General features: G+C 39.2%; 1 protein-coding gene and 1 pseudogene across 5 annotated transcripts in view; both read right to left on the bottom strand.

The window, feature by feature from the left end:
* PRUNE2 (prune homolog 2 with BCH domain) overlaps positions 1 to 16,017 on the bottom strand; it is a 272,426-nt gene that overhangs the window by 216,870 nt on the left and 39,539 nt on the right. For all 5 annotated transcript variants that reach the window (XM_067744124.1, XM_067744127.1, XM_067744125.1 and 2 more), the window contains exons 2-3: positions 5,419 to 5,523; positions 1,020 to 1,222 (exon numbers count right to left, since the gene is read on the bottom strand). In XM_067744124.1, coding sequence (XP_067600225.1) covers positions 1,020 to 1,222; positions 5,419 to 5,523 — 308 coding nt within the window. The remainder of the gene's footprint in view (positions 1 to 1,019; positions 1,223 to 5,418; positions 5,524 to 16,017) is intronic.
* On the bottom strand, positions 7,632 to 8,298 carry LOC137227033 (ER membrane protein complex subunit 6-like; annotated as a pseudogene).

The raw sequence follows: 16,017 nt of genomic DNA, 5'->3' as shown, positions 1-16,017 counted from the left end.
AATATTATTCAAAAGAATTTTGTGTGTTTCAAATAACATGGGGATAAAAACAGCCCACACAGGCAGATTATTTTCCAAACTCTTTATAACTGAATGAAATGCATGACTGATTCAGCGTATTCATCCCTAAAGATGGTTAGATTAAAAATTAGATACTTGTACACGTTTTTATTTCATGTATACTAAGATCAGCGTCCACTGGTGAATGTCATCAATGATCAGCAAATTGGCAAAGTGTGCAAAAAAACTATCATCTCAAACTACTGGGGACTCTTCACTCATTAGCAACAGACAGCTTATCAGAACAGGACTCTTTGCGATGGGCTGTGAGGTCCTTGAAAGCAGGGAATTTGTCTCATTTCTCTTTATGTACCTGTAGATTTATGTACCAGTTAGCAGCCCCTAAGGACTTATTGAAGGAAGCAGAAGACCCATGTTCTCGTCCAAACTCTTCTACTAACTGCATGTGGTACTTTGGGCAAGTCATTTGCAACACTGGGTTTCAGGTTTCTTGTCCATAAAATAAGGAGTTCAAATTATATGAACTATCAAAAATCCATCCTGCTTTTATAGTATAATGCTATGAATAAATGAGCCAGTGATCAAAGAGCTTTCATAGCCCATGTACATAATTTTCCATTTCACTACTGAGATAAGAATCTTTCAGTTTTACTTAGTGTTTAATTTCAATCTTCATTATACATTTTCAGCAACAATACATAGGACTGTCACGTTGCTATAAGAAAGTGTTTGAAATGATTTAAAATTATAATTTTGGTCTATTTTACAAGAACTTTCCACTCAAAGATGTCATATTTGAAATGCCAAAGTAAAAACAGAGAACTGGCATAGCCTGAATTTTGACGTAAGAGAAAAAACACATTCCCTTTCCTGTGAATGTCCTTGGCCTTTAATACATCTCCCTAAACTACAAAAATCCTGAACAAGGTAACACTTTGCACAAAAGAACCTTTGTTAAAAGATCAAACGTCCCTCCAGAGCCTCCTGTGAAGCCTTACCTCGCCAGCATGTTGCTGCCAACAAGTGTTAGAGATAACTTCCCTTCATTATTTAGCTGATGCAGATTAATTTCATCTCGGAATATGTGGAATGATTCAGAGATATTTAGCTCTTCTAAAATAAACCTTGTCTCGGTGAAGTAGCTGAATTCAGTTCTTGATATGTTCAGCACGGGCAAACAGAGAACCTCAGGTGGGCTGACCTACCAGGAAAAAAAGTTGACTGAATCACTGACAGCAGCAGGAGGAAAGAATACAACTACATTTTCTCAAACCTGAGGATAACTGGAAGGGGAACCAAGCCTCGCTAAACCACTTGACATTCATAACCAGCTTTTCCTGAACCCAATTAGCAGAGCATTTTCCTTGGGTAAGTGGCCCCTATTTTTTTTTAACCTCTTGTTACTCCACATGAAACTTCTCGTGCCTTTCTTGAAATATTTTATGTCTCTTTGCACCCCTTCCACGACTAAAAAATATACATACACATTCTCTTCTTCATAGGAAACAAATTCACATGTCTTTATGGAATCAGCAGAAAATTAGAATGATTACAGCAGGATAGGTCAAGACTGTGGTGACACAGAAGGCCTATATGACCCATCTATACTGGAAGCCTGCCACTTGGCTCCAGCCCATTGTTTCCATGCAAAAAATTCAGGTCCAGGATAGGTAAATCTTTCAATTACTCAAGAAAAGCTAGAAATCTTGATTTGGGGGTATTATCTGTGATGTTTAATTGTTACAATTAACTTTTTAATTAAAAATACTGTGTAGGAGGGGAATTCCCTGGTGGTCCAGTGGTTAAGACTCCACACTTCCAATGCAGGGGGCATGGGTTCGATCCCTGGTCGGGGAACTAAGATCCCACATGCTGCACGGCAAGGCCAAAAAAAAAAAAAAAATACTGTGTAGGTTAGTGAAAACTCATATGAGCCAAAATCTGGCCCACAGACTAGCAGATTGTGATTTCTATTAATTTCTTGTATTATTTTTTTTAATCTTATGTTAACAAACCTCTTAAAAAAAACTGTAGTGATGGGGGGAAACAGGAGATGGGTAGACGTTAGAGAATTTCAGATTCACAATAATAAACTTATTTCTTCATAGGAATTTTTAAAATGAAGGTGCTTTTAAAAATGACTATGAGTCTATGGCCATAAACCCTAAATATCGCTGAGAGAATGTGGGGTTTGGGAACACTGAATTTTTGCATAAAGTAAATGGCCTTTGTTCTCTCGTCATCACCAGCTCTGTCACAAGCCTAGTATTTATTACACAGTTTTCACATCTTTATCATCCATCTCCCCTTCCTAGCAGGGATTTTTGTCTTTTTTGTTCAGTTATGTTTCTCAGTGCATAAAATGGTCTGGCACAAAGTAGGTAACACATATTTGTTGAGTGGAATAAATGAATCACCTACTGCTATGGAATACAAAGCACAAAGCCATTCCAACAAGGTGGGTTTTATTCCACCTGTCAGGCTAATACAGAATCACAATCGTGTAATAATTATTAGCAATTTATGCATAGCAAGTTGTTTTTCTTATTAATTGATAGAGTTATATCTAACTCCTGATACTGAAACCTAAGTCAGGAGCCATGTGGCCTGAGGCTATCCTGGCAGGACCTATTCTGGAGTTGGAGTCAGAAAAACTAGGTTCTAGCCCCAGCCTCTGCTGTGTGACTTTGAGAAAGCTATTTTTCTTTCTGAACCTCAGTTTTCACCATCCATAGAATGGGGCTTACCTACCAGAGTGAAAAGTATTTAAACAGTCAAACATGTGAAGCTGCAAACTCTGTCCTTCTATGTGTTAATACTCTGAGAGGGAGTAGCCAGGTTCTCAGGAAAAATTAAAATGGAGATGCAGACCCATGATAGGGGGCAGGGTCCAGTAAATTAAGAGGAAGACACAGATATTTAACAAATTCCCAGTATGGGACCCATCACTAATTCCATATTGGTCCCCATGCTTAGTAACGAGCCTTAGAAGAGGGAGAAAAGAGGCCTCACATCTCTTTATCTATTTTACTATTACAACTAGTTTTCTCACTCCTTTTGTTGGATGTTATTATATTCATTTAGGACACTGTAGCTGTTGGTGGTGGTGTCATTATTATTATATAATTTCCTTAAGAGTCCATCCCATGGTCAGTCTAAAAACCAGTCTGGTTCAGTCAACTCTATGTTCTCAAGACAAGCAACGCCTTTTTTCTATAAGTCAAAAAACCCAGTTAAATCATTAATCATTAGAGAAATACAAATCAAAACTACAATGAGATATCTCACACCGGTCAGAATGGCCATCATGAAAAAATCTACAAACAATAAATGCTGGAGAGGGTGTGGAGAAAAGGGAACCCTCTTGCACCGTTGGTGGGAATGTAAATTGATACAGCCACTATGGAGAACAGTATGGAGATTCCTTAAAAAACTAAAAATAAAACTACCATACGACCCAGCAATCCTACTACTGGGCATATACCCTGAGAAAACCATAATTCAAAAAGAGTCATGTACCAAAATATTCACTGCAGCTCTATTTACAATAGCCAGGACTTGGAAGCAACCTAAGTGTCCATCAACAGATGAATGGATAAAGAAGATATGGTACATATATACAATGGAATATTACTCAGCCATAAAAAGAAACGAAATTGAGTTATTTGTAGTGAGGTGGATGGACCTAGAGTCTGTCATACAGAGTGAAGTAAGTCAGAAAGAGAAAAACAAATCCGTATGCTAACACATATACATGGAATCTAAAATAATAATAATAATAATGGTCATGAAGAACCTAGGGGCAAGACGGGAATAAAAACACAGACCTACTAGAGGGTGAACTTGGGGATACAGGGAGCGGGGTGGGCTGGGACGAGGGGGGAGGGTGGCATGGACGTGTATACAGTACCGGGCGTGAAGTGGATAGCTGGTGGGAGGCAGCCGCGTGGCGTGGGGAGATCAGCTCGGTGCTTTGTGACTGCCTGGAGGGGTGGGATGGGGTGGAGGGAGGGAGACAGGACGGGGGAGATATGGGGACGTATGTATCTGTGTGACATTCACTTTGTTGTAGAGCAGAGGCTAACGCACCATTGTGGAGCAATTATACTCCAATAAAGAGGTTTAAAAAACAAAAAACAAAAAACCCAGTTAAGGCGGGCAGTGGGGGGAGATAAATTAGGAGTTTGGGATTAACAGATACACATTACTATGTATAAAATAGGTAAACAACAAGGACCTACTGCATAGCACAGGGAATTATACTCAGTATCTTGAAATATTCTATAATGGAAAAGAATCTGAAAATCAAGTGTACAGCAAAGTAACTGAATCGCTTTGCTGTACACTCAAAACTAACACAATATTGTAAATTAACTATACTTCAATAAAAAAATAAATAAGAAAAAATTCAGTTAATAAGATTAGTATTCGATATGCATGTCTTAACACAGGCACATTTCTCTCCTCATACCAATTAATCTCCCTTGTATAGTTTGGCACATTTTAAGATAAATTTGATAGAAAGCCGTATGTAGATATGAGAAGATTTTGTCTGGCATTTTTGTCAGCTGCTGACCCAAAGCCATTCTTGCCACCTATAGCTCATTCTGGAAGACTGGGTTCCATGTGAATTTAAATCGTTCTAGATCAGCTATGCATACTCTCAGAGTTAAGGATCCAAACAAAATTGGAATAAAACAAATTTAACTCCAGAAAATTAAAAACTGTGTGAAATTGGGAATAGCACTGAGACACTCATAATGTAATTTTTTAGGCTTTAAGGTGAGCCATTAACATGGGCTGATGAATTTATGGAATGGAAATTTTAAAACAGTTTATTTCAAGAAAGGTCTTTTCCACCTCTGGCCCAAGGGAGATGACTGCAACTGAGAATGACCTTGCTGTGCAAAGTCAGGCTAAAAGGCAAACACAGAATATAGATGTGACATGTAATACCTCTATTACTGAAAACTCCAGCCAGTATGCTCTGTACTTCATGTAATGTTCACACAGGTTATTCTGCACATATTTTTCTACTCCCAAAGGCAAGATTATCCAACAAGGATAGTAAAGGAAAACAAGACATTCTGATCCTTACTTTTGTCAGTTCTCTGAATTTCCATAAAAGTAATCAACTATTATAAAATTTTTAAATTTTTATTTGAAAAAAATTGATCTTATTGAAATAATGTTTTATGCAGAGTCAGTAAAAGTGACTAGAACAATGCCTAACATGTAATAAGTGACCAATAAATATCGATTAATGGATTATAATACATTATTCTCTGCAATAAACCAGAACATGAAAATTTAAGTTTCCTTGTTTTTCCTGAAAATGTTTGTTTTTAAAAGTTATATCATAATTCAAATAAAAAGCATAATCTTCTTTTCCCTCACCTTGTCTAGAAAGTAAGCATATGTGAAGGCAGAAATGAGAGAATCCAGGTCACACGATTTATGTCCAATAACCACATGGACCTTCTCCAAGCGTTTGCTTCGATTCTGAAACAAATCCAAATAAAACATCACAATTTAACAACAGATTAATATAAAGTGGATATTTTTCAATCTTTTTTAAAGTATGCCTTAGCTATATTCAGACAATTGCAGAAATTCATAAATGTATCATGAAGTTTTATATAAGGACATAAAACTGCACAACATGTTTAACATTCAGAAATGCTCATTCAAATTTTAGTTAATTGTCAGGAACAGAAAATTGTTGGTTCGAAACCTTGGGAGCTTCCTTGGGTGAAATCTGAAACTGGCCCCCATATACAGAAGGCAAGGGGAGATTGAAGAAAGAGGCAGGCCACTCCAGATTGGTAGGTGGCAGGTTCAGTATGCAAGGGAACTTACTTATAAGGCTTGTCTTGGGCGGCCACAAGACAAGTATATCTCCACACCTGCCCACCAGAATCAAAAGTTTATATAGAGGCCTTAACTGGCTTCAGTGACGTGTGGTCTCAACAACGCATTGCTCTCTCGAGGCTGTGTCCTTGAAAATGGTTCCCACTGTGTGATCAGTGGGCAGATTGTACCTTCCAAGGTCAGGGGAGGGGGTGAGGAGCCTCCAGTTGCCAGGGTCTAGCTCTCGGGTCAGCTGGCAGTCATGTCCTCTCAATGACCTCCTCCAACAAAAATGTGGTTTTATTAAGATCATCCACAATCTAACTTAATATGAACTGTATCTCTGAGTCATAATTTTTTAGTAAAAGATTATTTTGGTCTAAAGAGCAGTTCCACAGTATTCCATATCACTTCCTTATATAAGACGTTCCTCTCTCTTTGAGAGACAGTGACTTTTTTCATATGTCCTTGGCGTGCAACACAATTTGGTAGGAATTTATTTTTTCCTGCCACATTTTGGGTGACAGGATATGCTCTCTCTGCATTACATTCTATCAGTTAGCAAATAAAAGTTGTGGTAACACTTTTCTTCCCTCCAGAGAGAGGACTCTGATTAGTATTATTTCTCTAAAAATACAAATCAGTTGCTATTAAAGGGTGTATATTGTCACCTCTCTGTAAGAGAATACATACTATTTTCTTTCCTGGCTAACTCAATACTTCCTTAAAATTCCTTTACAGAAGGCTGACCTCCTTATAAAATACTGAGTTGGAATTGCTAAAGATCTAATCACTTTCAGAAAATTACACAACAAAACTGTCCAACAATGATGTGTAGCCTAAATTGACACCTTTATAGTATGTCAGAGATGATACATATATATACTTCCTCCACTTTTCATCCTTTGTTTTAATTTCTTTTTTTAGGACTGACTAGAAAGCCAACTCAATTATAGTACTGCTCAAAAAACCTACATTAAAAATCCACTGTTCGTGACCACTTCAATAAAAAAGACTTGTTATTCCTTTTTCTACAGAACAAAGGTAAAGGATTATTTAGTAACTTACTAGGCCTCTTACAATGTGTTGGTATGTATAGGGAACTGCCATATCAGACTCAGAAACTAGTTATTCAACAACCAAGCTGTGGCCCAAGGAACATAATAAAGTAAATCTCGGAGGAGGCTCGGTCAAGAGCCTATCAATGTAGAGAATGACGGCAGGATCAATATTGCAGATGAGTCGTCCAGTATGCAATATTGTTAAATTAAAATAAATGTATATATTTTAAAATATATTGACATCTTGATCTGTAGTAAAACAACAGGATTTTTTTTTTTTTTTTTTTTTTGCGGTACGCGGGCCTCCCAGTGCTGTGGCCTCTCCCGTTGCGGAGCACAGGCTCAGGACGCGCAGGCTCAGCGGCCATGGCTCACAGGCCCAGCAGCTCTGCGGCATGTGGGATCTTCCCGGACCGGGGCACGAACCAGTGTCCCCTGCATCGGCAGGCGGACTCTCAACCACTGCACCACCAGAGAAGCCCTTTTTTTTTTTTTTTTTTAAGGGTCTCACTTTTCATTTAATCTGAAGAACAGTACAGGTTCTTCGTCTTAAGATATAAATTATTTATAACGTTACAGGACAAGGGGCGACTCCAACAATTTTAAAACTTAGGTAAGTCTACCTGGTGTTAATTTCTGGCAACATTCCTCCCAATCTGTTTTTTGTTTTTTTTTTTTAAAGTCATCCCTGCCCACGTTTCAGTAGACGTGCCCCATGCCCTAGAGGAACGTCCAGAACAGGGCATAGGTGAAGAGGCCTCCATGAGACTCCTGTAAAGAGAGGTCTTCGCGACTTAAAATATTTGTTCCACCTCCTTCCCGCCTTGAGAATTAAGAGCAGGGAGAGCAGGATGGAGGCGAGCAGGTAGAAGATGAAGCCGTAGAGGCCGGTGAGGCCGAGTTTGCCGGCCGTGGCCCCTGACAGCGCCGACACCGAGGTCCGGCAGTAATCCAGGACGGCGCCGTCGCCCCGCACAGCGGCCTCGCTGATGAACGGCGGCCCCTCCCGCTTGGCCACCACAGCGGCCATCGCACCCGCCCGGGCTCGGCCTCTGCTTTCTCGTGGAGCAACGCGGGGCTGCGGAGAGAACCAAGTTACAGGTGGCGCCCGGAGCGTGGCGAGTTGGGTTCGCGCCGCCCCTCCCCCTGGGGCTGCGGAGACCTCGCACCCCTCAGTCTCGGACCTTCGAAAGACGCTGAAAAGGCTGAGGGCTCGGGGTTGCTGGCGGCACATCTGCATTTCCCGCCCAGACTCGCCCAGTTACCTGGAACCCGGCGGCGGACGCAATAGCTCGGCGCTCCCTCAGACAGCCCGTGGTAGGGATTCCCACGGCGCCATCTTGCACTCAAACAACAGGATTTTAAAACGTTATAAACTCTCTGAAGATACTTACAACCACTGCCCTTCCATCACCATCTGTAGCTCCCATTCCTTCCTCTCCCAGCTTCCTTCCCTCGAGCTCATAAATTTATAGCTAGCTCACTTGTACTTTCTGAGGATTCGTCGAGGCTCAGTTCTTAACTCTCAAAGCCAGACTGCTTCCCCTGTGCAAGACCGTTAGATATTTTAGAGGTATCTAAAGAAATTTGCCTAAATGGAATTACACTCCATTACAACACAAACAAATGCATTAGGAAATCATATTACTGTAGACTGTTGTTCTTCCGAGAAGCTCGAAGGTCTAAGTAGACATTACCTCATTTCTCCTCCCATATCTCTTGTAAGGCAGACAGGAAGAAGATTAATAACACATTTTATGGGTCAATAGAGCCTGTGATAGGACCAGGATGGTTCCCAGAACCCATGATCCAGTACAAAGAGCCCTGTCTCTTCTGCCCTTCACCATCCACTCCACAATGCCATAATGACTTCAGCATCCACAGAATGAACAGGCATGGAGATGGAGGGAGAAAGAGAATGTTAAATATGCCTTCTAAATACAGCAAGGCTTCAGAAAATGATAGCATCGAAATGACCCCAAAGCTGACCTATCTGCTTTCTTGTCTAGGTTCAGTAACTCCTAGGCACGGCTCTGCATTCAACACTCAACTTGCAGGAAAGAAGACATGGGGGGAAATAAGAAGACTTGTGTGCCAATTCATTTCACAGCCCAAGCCAATCATTAATCAGAAAAAGAAAGGAGCTAAATAGGATTGTGAACCCAAACATGTTGGACCAATTTTCACAATTTGGGAATCTTCTAAAATTATGATTTATTCATCCTTCTCCATTTAAAGAGAAAAAAGCACATATCATCTTACAGATCAAGCTGTAGAAGATCCCAGTACAAATCTTGGAGGGTTACTTTTAGTGCCACATGCCCCTCTTCATGCTTTCTTGTTTGTCTTCTGATTCCCCCTTCTTCCCACACATCCAGTTCCCTGAGAGTCATGACTTCTTCTGGCTCCATTTACTGTGTCTACCATCTCCAGCCAATGCCCCAGCCCTCAGGCTCCAACACTATCTTCTCCCCAGCACCCACCTCCATCAAAATGTACCATTCTGGTGCCCATACTATCAGGGATCTATCTGCTCCTCCACTAGCAATTCCAATAGAGAGTCCATGCCAACGAGTACCCTTGGGTTAATGCGTTACCCACCAAGGTAACGTACTTTCATTTTAAAGAGGCCTTCCAGAGATTATGCCACAATCCAAAAAGATGACCAGAAATTTCAGCCTGGCTGAAAATGTTGGACAAGAAAAAAGGGACCTCACAACAAGAAGGTACCTTTGGTGACTACCAATCAGCCTTAAAAATAGTAGGCTCAACCTCAAAAAAATCTTAGATGTTCCAAAGTGCCTGATTTCTACCAAAACCCACTAAGATATAATTAGAGTGTAGCAAAAGTCAGATATCATAGTAACCAGGCCCAGATAGACTCCTGCCTGCTTGGAGGAATAAAACATGAAATTAGTTATATCAATCTTAATATCTATGTCCCTTGATACAGTTCAAATTGGAGTTTAGAGTATTCACAAAGAAACAAATTATGCTCAAATAAAAGTGACATATGTACAATTTTATCAATTCAATTAATCATTGTCATTCAACTAATAAAACCCTGTTTGTGCCAGGCATCGCACTAAGTCCTGGGGATACAGCACTGAACCAAACAGACAAAGATCCCAGTCCCCGTGGCACTTTTATTTTAGTGCAAGGAGATATAAAGAACCAGTAATTAGATTATGATGAATGGAAGAGGAGGGTGCCCTGGGATGAGGCTCACTGAGAAGGTGACATTTGAATAAAGACCCGAAGTGAAGAAGTGGGACCTCCAGTTATCTCAGGCCAAGGAAACAGCAGGTGCAAAGGTGAAAGCATGCCCAGGATGTTCAACAAATAATTATTACCTAGTGTATACATTCTCTAAATGTGACTTTGTAAACTCCTAGCCAGGAGTGAATAGATCTGGCAAGGAAATAGCCATCCCCTGGTATTGATACAAGCTCACCAAGGCTTAAGGAATCTCAGGAGACAGAAGATTCGTCGTTACTACCTACACCCAGTACTGAACAAGCCCAACACAAAATGGAATCTTGATAATGGGTTGAAATAGATACTACACTCAATTTATACTATACCCTACACTTCCGAGTAGATGGATAGAATCTTACTATAATCAATGTATAAAAGAAAACATATTGAATATGCCAGTATTCCGGATCACGATTTTAATATGCTTTCAAAGTGTAAATCTATACCTCACTAAAATGAGACTTCTTAATGAAGTTTACTTCTTACCTCTTTTTAAAAGCAGAGAAACACCTAAGCATTCAGATTCATCCGCCCGTGAAAGCAAACTGTACTTGTCAGGCAAAAGCACTTTCAAACACACCCACAGAAAACAGACCTGATCAGAAACAGCCTTGCCGTTAGCTCAGCCTCCTCCGTCAATTTTTTCATAACTCCACCCTCTGAGGAACAAGGCTGCTCCTGCCTGGAACTTTCACATCCGGAGCCCCACAGCTAACTTTTAGTGAACAAGCTCTTGCAATACAGCTATACTATGATTTCTCCATACCCAACCTACCCAACTCTCTTTTCCTAAAAACCCCAGGCAAATGTTTTCAAAAATAATGATTTGAAATGAATTTTGTTTCAAAAACGTTATAGGCAAAGCCTATGAAAGTTGGAGAGTCCCCTTCCTCGCACATTACAGCAGGGCACATTCTTTAGTCCCTCATCCTTAACCAAAAAGTGAAGACGCGAGAGAAGAAGCTGCTTGAATTTGTCGAATGGTATCTCCAAAGAAACCCGGGCACAGACAACAGTTGGCAATTGACTTGACTACTTCTAACTCCAAGTCAATGAGGGGTCTTCCTTCCTGAAGGCTGGCTCTGGGTGGCACAGAAAAGGGCCCGGTTCTTCCCCCAGAAAAACCCTGTGAATCTATGGCTGCCGTGATTCTAAATCAGTAGACTCACAGGATGGGCAAGAGGAAACCTTACATGCTGCTAATCCCTAGCAATCCCTACGTCCACGCCAGTCACAGTCACCAGGAAAGCCAGGAGTGGGGGCGGGGGGTGCATACGGAACCACAGCCAAATGAGCAGCAGGGACAAAGGGAGCTGTGGAGCTGCCCAGAGCAACCTGGTCTTCCAAAGGCGAGAACTATAAGTCTCTGATCAGCTCTGTCGGATATGGATAGTCACATCCTTTGTTCATTTGGTAAATGAATGAGATGCCTCTTGATATCGGCCTTGGGTTTGAGATGATGTCTGCAATTCCTGACCTGCTGCTGAACTTCTCATAATCTTATCATTACCTGGAAAAAGGCTGGGACCCAGAGGGAGCTAAATGCTGGAGGGAATAGCATGGCATCAATCGAAAGTTTAAAAAAACAAAGGAGAAAAAGCTTATCACTCTGTGCAAAGTCCCCAGAACACAGGGACTTTCCTCATCAACTGAAACCTTTGTATTTTATTCCTTATTTTTGTTTATTTTTCTGGTAAGAAAAGAAATACATGTCATTATAAAAAGTCAGACGCAACAAAAATTAATAGAACAAAGATAACAACTGTTGAATATTCCACATTTTAAATTTACGCATGTATATTTTCACATATACTTTACAAAAATGGGGTACTTCTACTATTTAGAGACTTCCTTTTTTCACTTAACAGTATAGTATGGACCTTTTTCCATGACAAAAACTACAGTTATTCTTCATTCTTACTGGCTTAATGGTAGCAATTGTGTGGACACATCTGTATGTATGGAGGGGTGGTGGGGTTGGTATGTATATATAGAATTCCTGAAATTAGAATACATGCTTCTTCTTTAAATCTGCATGATATTGCCAAATAGGATACTCTGGCCCACTGGCCACCTAGTTTAGTCCAATTTCACTCTAATGGTTAATTAATAAACAATAAGAAGTGACTGGAGGCTGTAATTGATCTCTTCTGAGAGTTGTACCTCAGGTCATGTGTAAAAGCAAAAACATTTACCAGAATCTATAAATTCAGGACACAGACTTTTTATATTTAATTTTCTCATAAATGTCCAAATTTAATTGGTGACGTACTAGATGAATATAAAGCAATGAATTAGGAAAAGGCAAAAAGCTTTCAATGACGAAACTCAAATGATTTTGAGATAATTTAATTGTCTCACTTACTGATAAAATGAAAACCTAATCAACTCAGAGAAGTATATATTGTCTAGAGCCTCCCCACTCACCACCCTCCTAACCAACCCCAGTAATATTTTCCTTCAGCCTCTCTTTGCCATGCTGAAGAAGGCCCTCTCTTAGTATCTCTCATTTGGGAAAAATGAGGGATGAGAGTCGGTCTGAGCAAATTCAGCTATAAATGGCTCAGACCCTGTGCACCTGTATCCCTTCTAGACTGTCAAATGCAGAGGCCATTGTGGGTAGGTGGTGAGGGGGCAAAAGCTAAACCCACCTATTGCCCAAGGCCCTTCTTGGGTGGGCATCTGGGTCCCCAGTTTCCTTGGGGTCAGGATCCTTTTAGTTGGGGCATCGGGTACTGGCTCAACCATCCTTTGTCTTTCTCAGCTGAATCCATCTTCCTCAGCCTGTTTGCTACCGATCTTGAAAACACAATGTTCTCAAAAGGAATGACTTCATATACGGTTTACATACTTCCTCTGGATCATAATAATGATTTGGGCTGGAACTGTTATTTTACTTACAGCATTTAATTTTTTTATATTTTTTTTGTTCAAGATTCCTTTACTGACAATGTCCTCAAAGGACAGTTTTGGGGGACAGCACCATTATTTTTCCTCCACAACTTCAACCAGAAAAGGTCAAGGATGGTCCTCCCAAATCCTTACCTTTCCTGAAAAGCCCCTTTAGGAATTGTCCTACATAGCTTCCTAAGATATTATCATTTTTCAGCCATTCCACTTTTGGGGGAACTGTGTCCATACATGTATTACCAACTGGATGGGGTAGCTCTTTACTTTCCTTTTGGTACTGCTTCCTTTCAGCTTGAGTAGAAATCTGTCTGCCATGGTTTCATAGATTTTTATAATCTCTCAACCTTCCTCTTTTCAGACATAAGAGCTGTAGTCTTTTCCATCTAGCCTCATCTCTGACCTTCCGCTGTCTGTGCCCCTTTGCTATGCTTACACCTTGCTATGAACTGAATTGTGTACCCCCATAATGCATATGTCAAAGGCCTAACCCCCAATGTGATGGTATTTGGAAATGGGGTCTTTGAAAAATAATTGGGTATAGATTTAGTCATGAGGGTGGGGCCCTCAAGATGGAATTAGTGCTCTTATAAGACACCAGAGTGCTTGTGCTCTCTATTTCTTTCTATCTCTCTCCACCATGTGAGATCACAGGGAGAAGGAGGCTTTTGATAAGCCCAGATGATGGTTCTCACCAGAACCCAACCATGCTGACACTCTGATCTTGGACTTCCAGGCTTCAGAACTGTGAGAAATAAATTTCTGGTGTTTAACCCACCCAGTCCATGGTATTTTGTTATGGCAGCCCAAACTTACTAATACAGACCTCCAAATTGGACTCATTCCAAAATTTAAATCTACCTAGCAAATAACTGATCTTTAGAGAAAGCTTGGAAGAGCTTATTTTACTAAATGATTGATGTCAAAGGCAATACAAGGGTTTTAAAAACCAAACGAAAAAGAACACCCCTGCTACACACACATAGAAAACTACACCCATGTCACCTAAGGTTAATTTACTATCAAACATAGGAGTTAACTTATACCATCATAGTAATGTAAGTTACTTTATAAAATAATGTATGTTCATTGTAAAATATTTGGAAAATGTAGAAACACAAAGAAAAAAATCCTCAAGACCCAAAATAATCACTATGAACAAAACGTATTCCTTCCAACTTTGTTCTATACGTTTATGAGCGTTCTCTTTTGTAATACTGTGATCATATTATACCTAACATTTTATAGCTTCTCTCTTTTAACAACATTCTGAGTATTCTTTTAAAATTCTAAAACATAAATGTTGTGATGACCAGGAGTAATATGTGTTTGCTTTTGTAACCCCAGCTGCCCAGTCTATTGCTTTGCACATAGTAGGTGCTCAATAACCATTGAAAAAGTGAATAAGTAAATGAATAACTATGACATTTAATGGATGCAGTATTCATTAATAAGGATCATTATAAATTATTTAGTCAGTTCCTTACTGTTGCAGATTTAAGTTAATTTTTTGATAATGTAAATAAGACTGCAGGGAATATTTGGAACATAGTATTTTTGTGCCCATCTCTAGTTATTTCTTCAGGATAAACTCCCAAATTTTACATTTCTGGGTCAAAGAATGTAGGTATTTTAACGCTCACCAGAAAAGTTGTAGAAATTTACATTTTCACCTACAGAAATACCTGATTTTCAAATCTTCAACTCTGTGTTTAAGCATTATCTTGTTGATAGGTAAAATGGTATCTTAATGTTGTATTTATTATAATTATAAGGGCTTTAGGTCATTTTTTCATACAGATACTAAACATTCCTATCTTCATACAGACATATTTTTTGTGAATTTTTCACTGTATATCCTTTTAGGATGTTTATCCTATTCTCACTGATGCATTAAAATACTATATTATTAACAAATTCAACTCTGGAAACATTAATGAGATATTACTTTGTTCTCTGGCCTTGGGCATCTACGGAACAGCTTGTTCAATAAGTTGCATTAAGTGTGCAGTAAGCATGAATTATTTAATATGATATTATCCTTTCAAGCACTAAAGAGTAATGGTAGACTCTTTACCATCTTTTCCTCAGTCTACCTACTGTGCTTTCTGAAAATGTTGCAATAATACAGGTCAGACTCTGCCTTGGTCTCTAGCTCTTGATCGGAATGCATTTACTTCTCTTATAATGAGCCTCATGTAAAAATGATAATGCAATTTAAATTTAAATCTAAGGTGCTGAATTTATCATTATTAAGTGTCTTTAAAAGTAGTGAAAATTTTGATAGACAACAGCACCAAAAAGAATGACAGAACTAAGATAATAGATCTTAAAAGTTCTCATCACAAAGAAAAAAAATTATAACTATGTATGGTGATGGATATTTAAATAAAAATAGATTTATTGTGGTGATCATTTCACTATCTATTATATACAAATACAAATGATTCGATATACAAATATCAAATCATTATGCTGTATACCTGAGACTAATATAATGTTACATGTAAACAATATCCCAGTAAATATATACATATAGCATGTGATTTAGCTACTTCAATTCTCTGGGAAAAAATGATAAAAGATAAACAATAGAGCAGGAGATAATATTTGCACCATCTTTCTATTAAAAGGGCAATATTCCTAACATACAAAACGTTTATACACATTGATTTAGAAAAAGACAAATAACCAATGGAATAATCAGTAGAAGTATGAACAGGCAATTAACAGAAGAAAAATGAATAAATGAAAAGAAATTCAGCCTCATTAGTAGTCATGGAAATGCAAATTAGACCAAAAATAAAACGGTTTTTTTTTTTTTGGCCCATCACATTGGCAAAAAATTGAGAGTGCTAACATCCACCGCTGGTTAGATTGTAGGCAGCAGAAAGGAACACTACAACCAATGTGGGAATAA

This window comes from Pseudorca crassidens, chromosome 7 (assembly GCF_039906515.1).
Source record: "Pseudorca crassidens isolate mPseCra1 chromosome 7, mPseCra1.hap1, whole genome shotgun sequence".
NCBI lineage: Eukaryota > Metazoa > Chordata > Mammalia > Artiodactyla > Delphinidae > Pseudorca > Pseudorca crassidens.
This window is presented reverse-complemented; position numbering and strand designations above follow the sequence as displayed.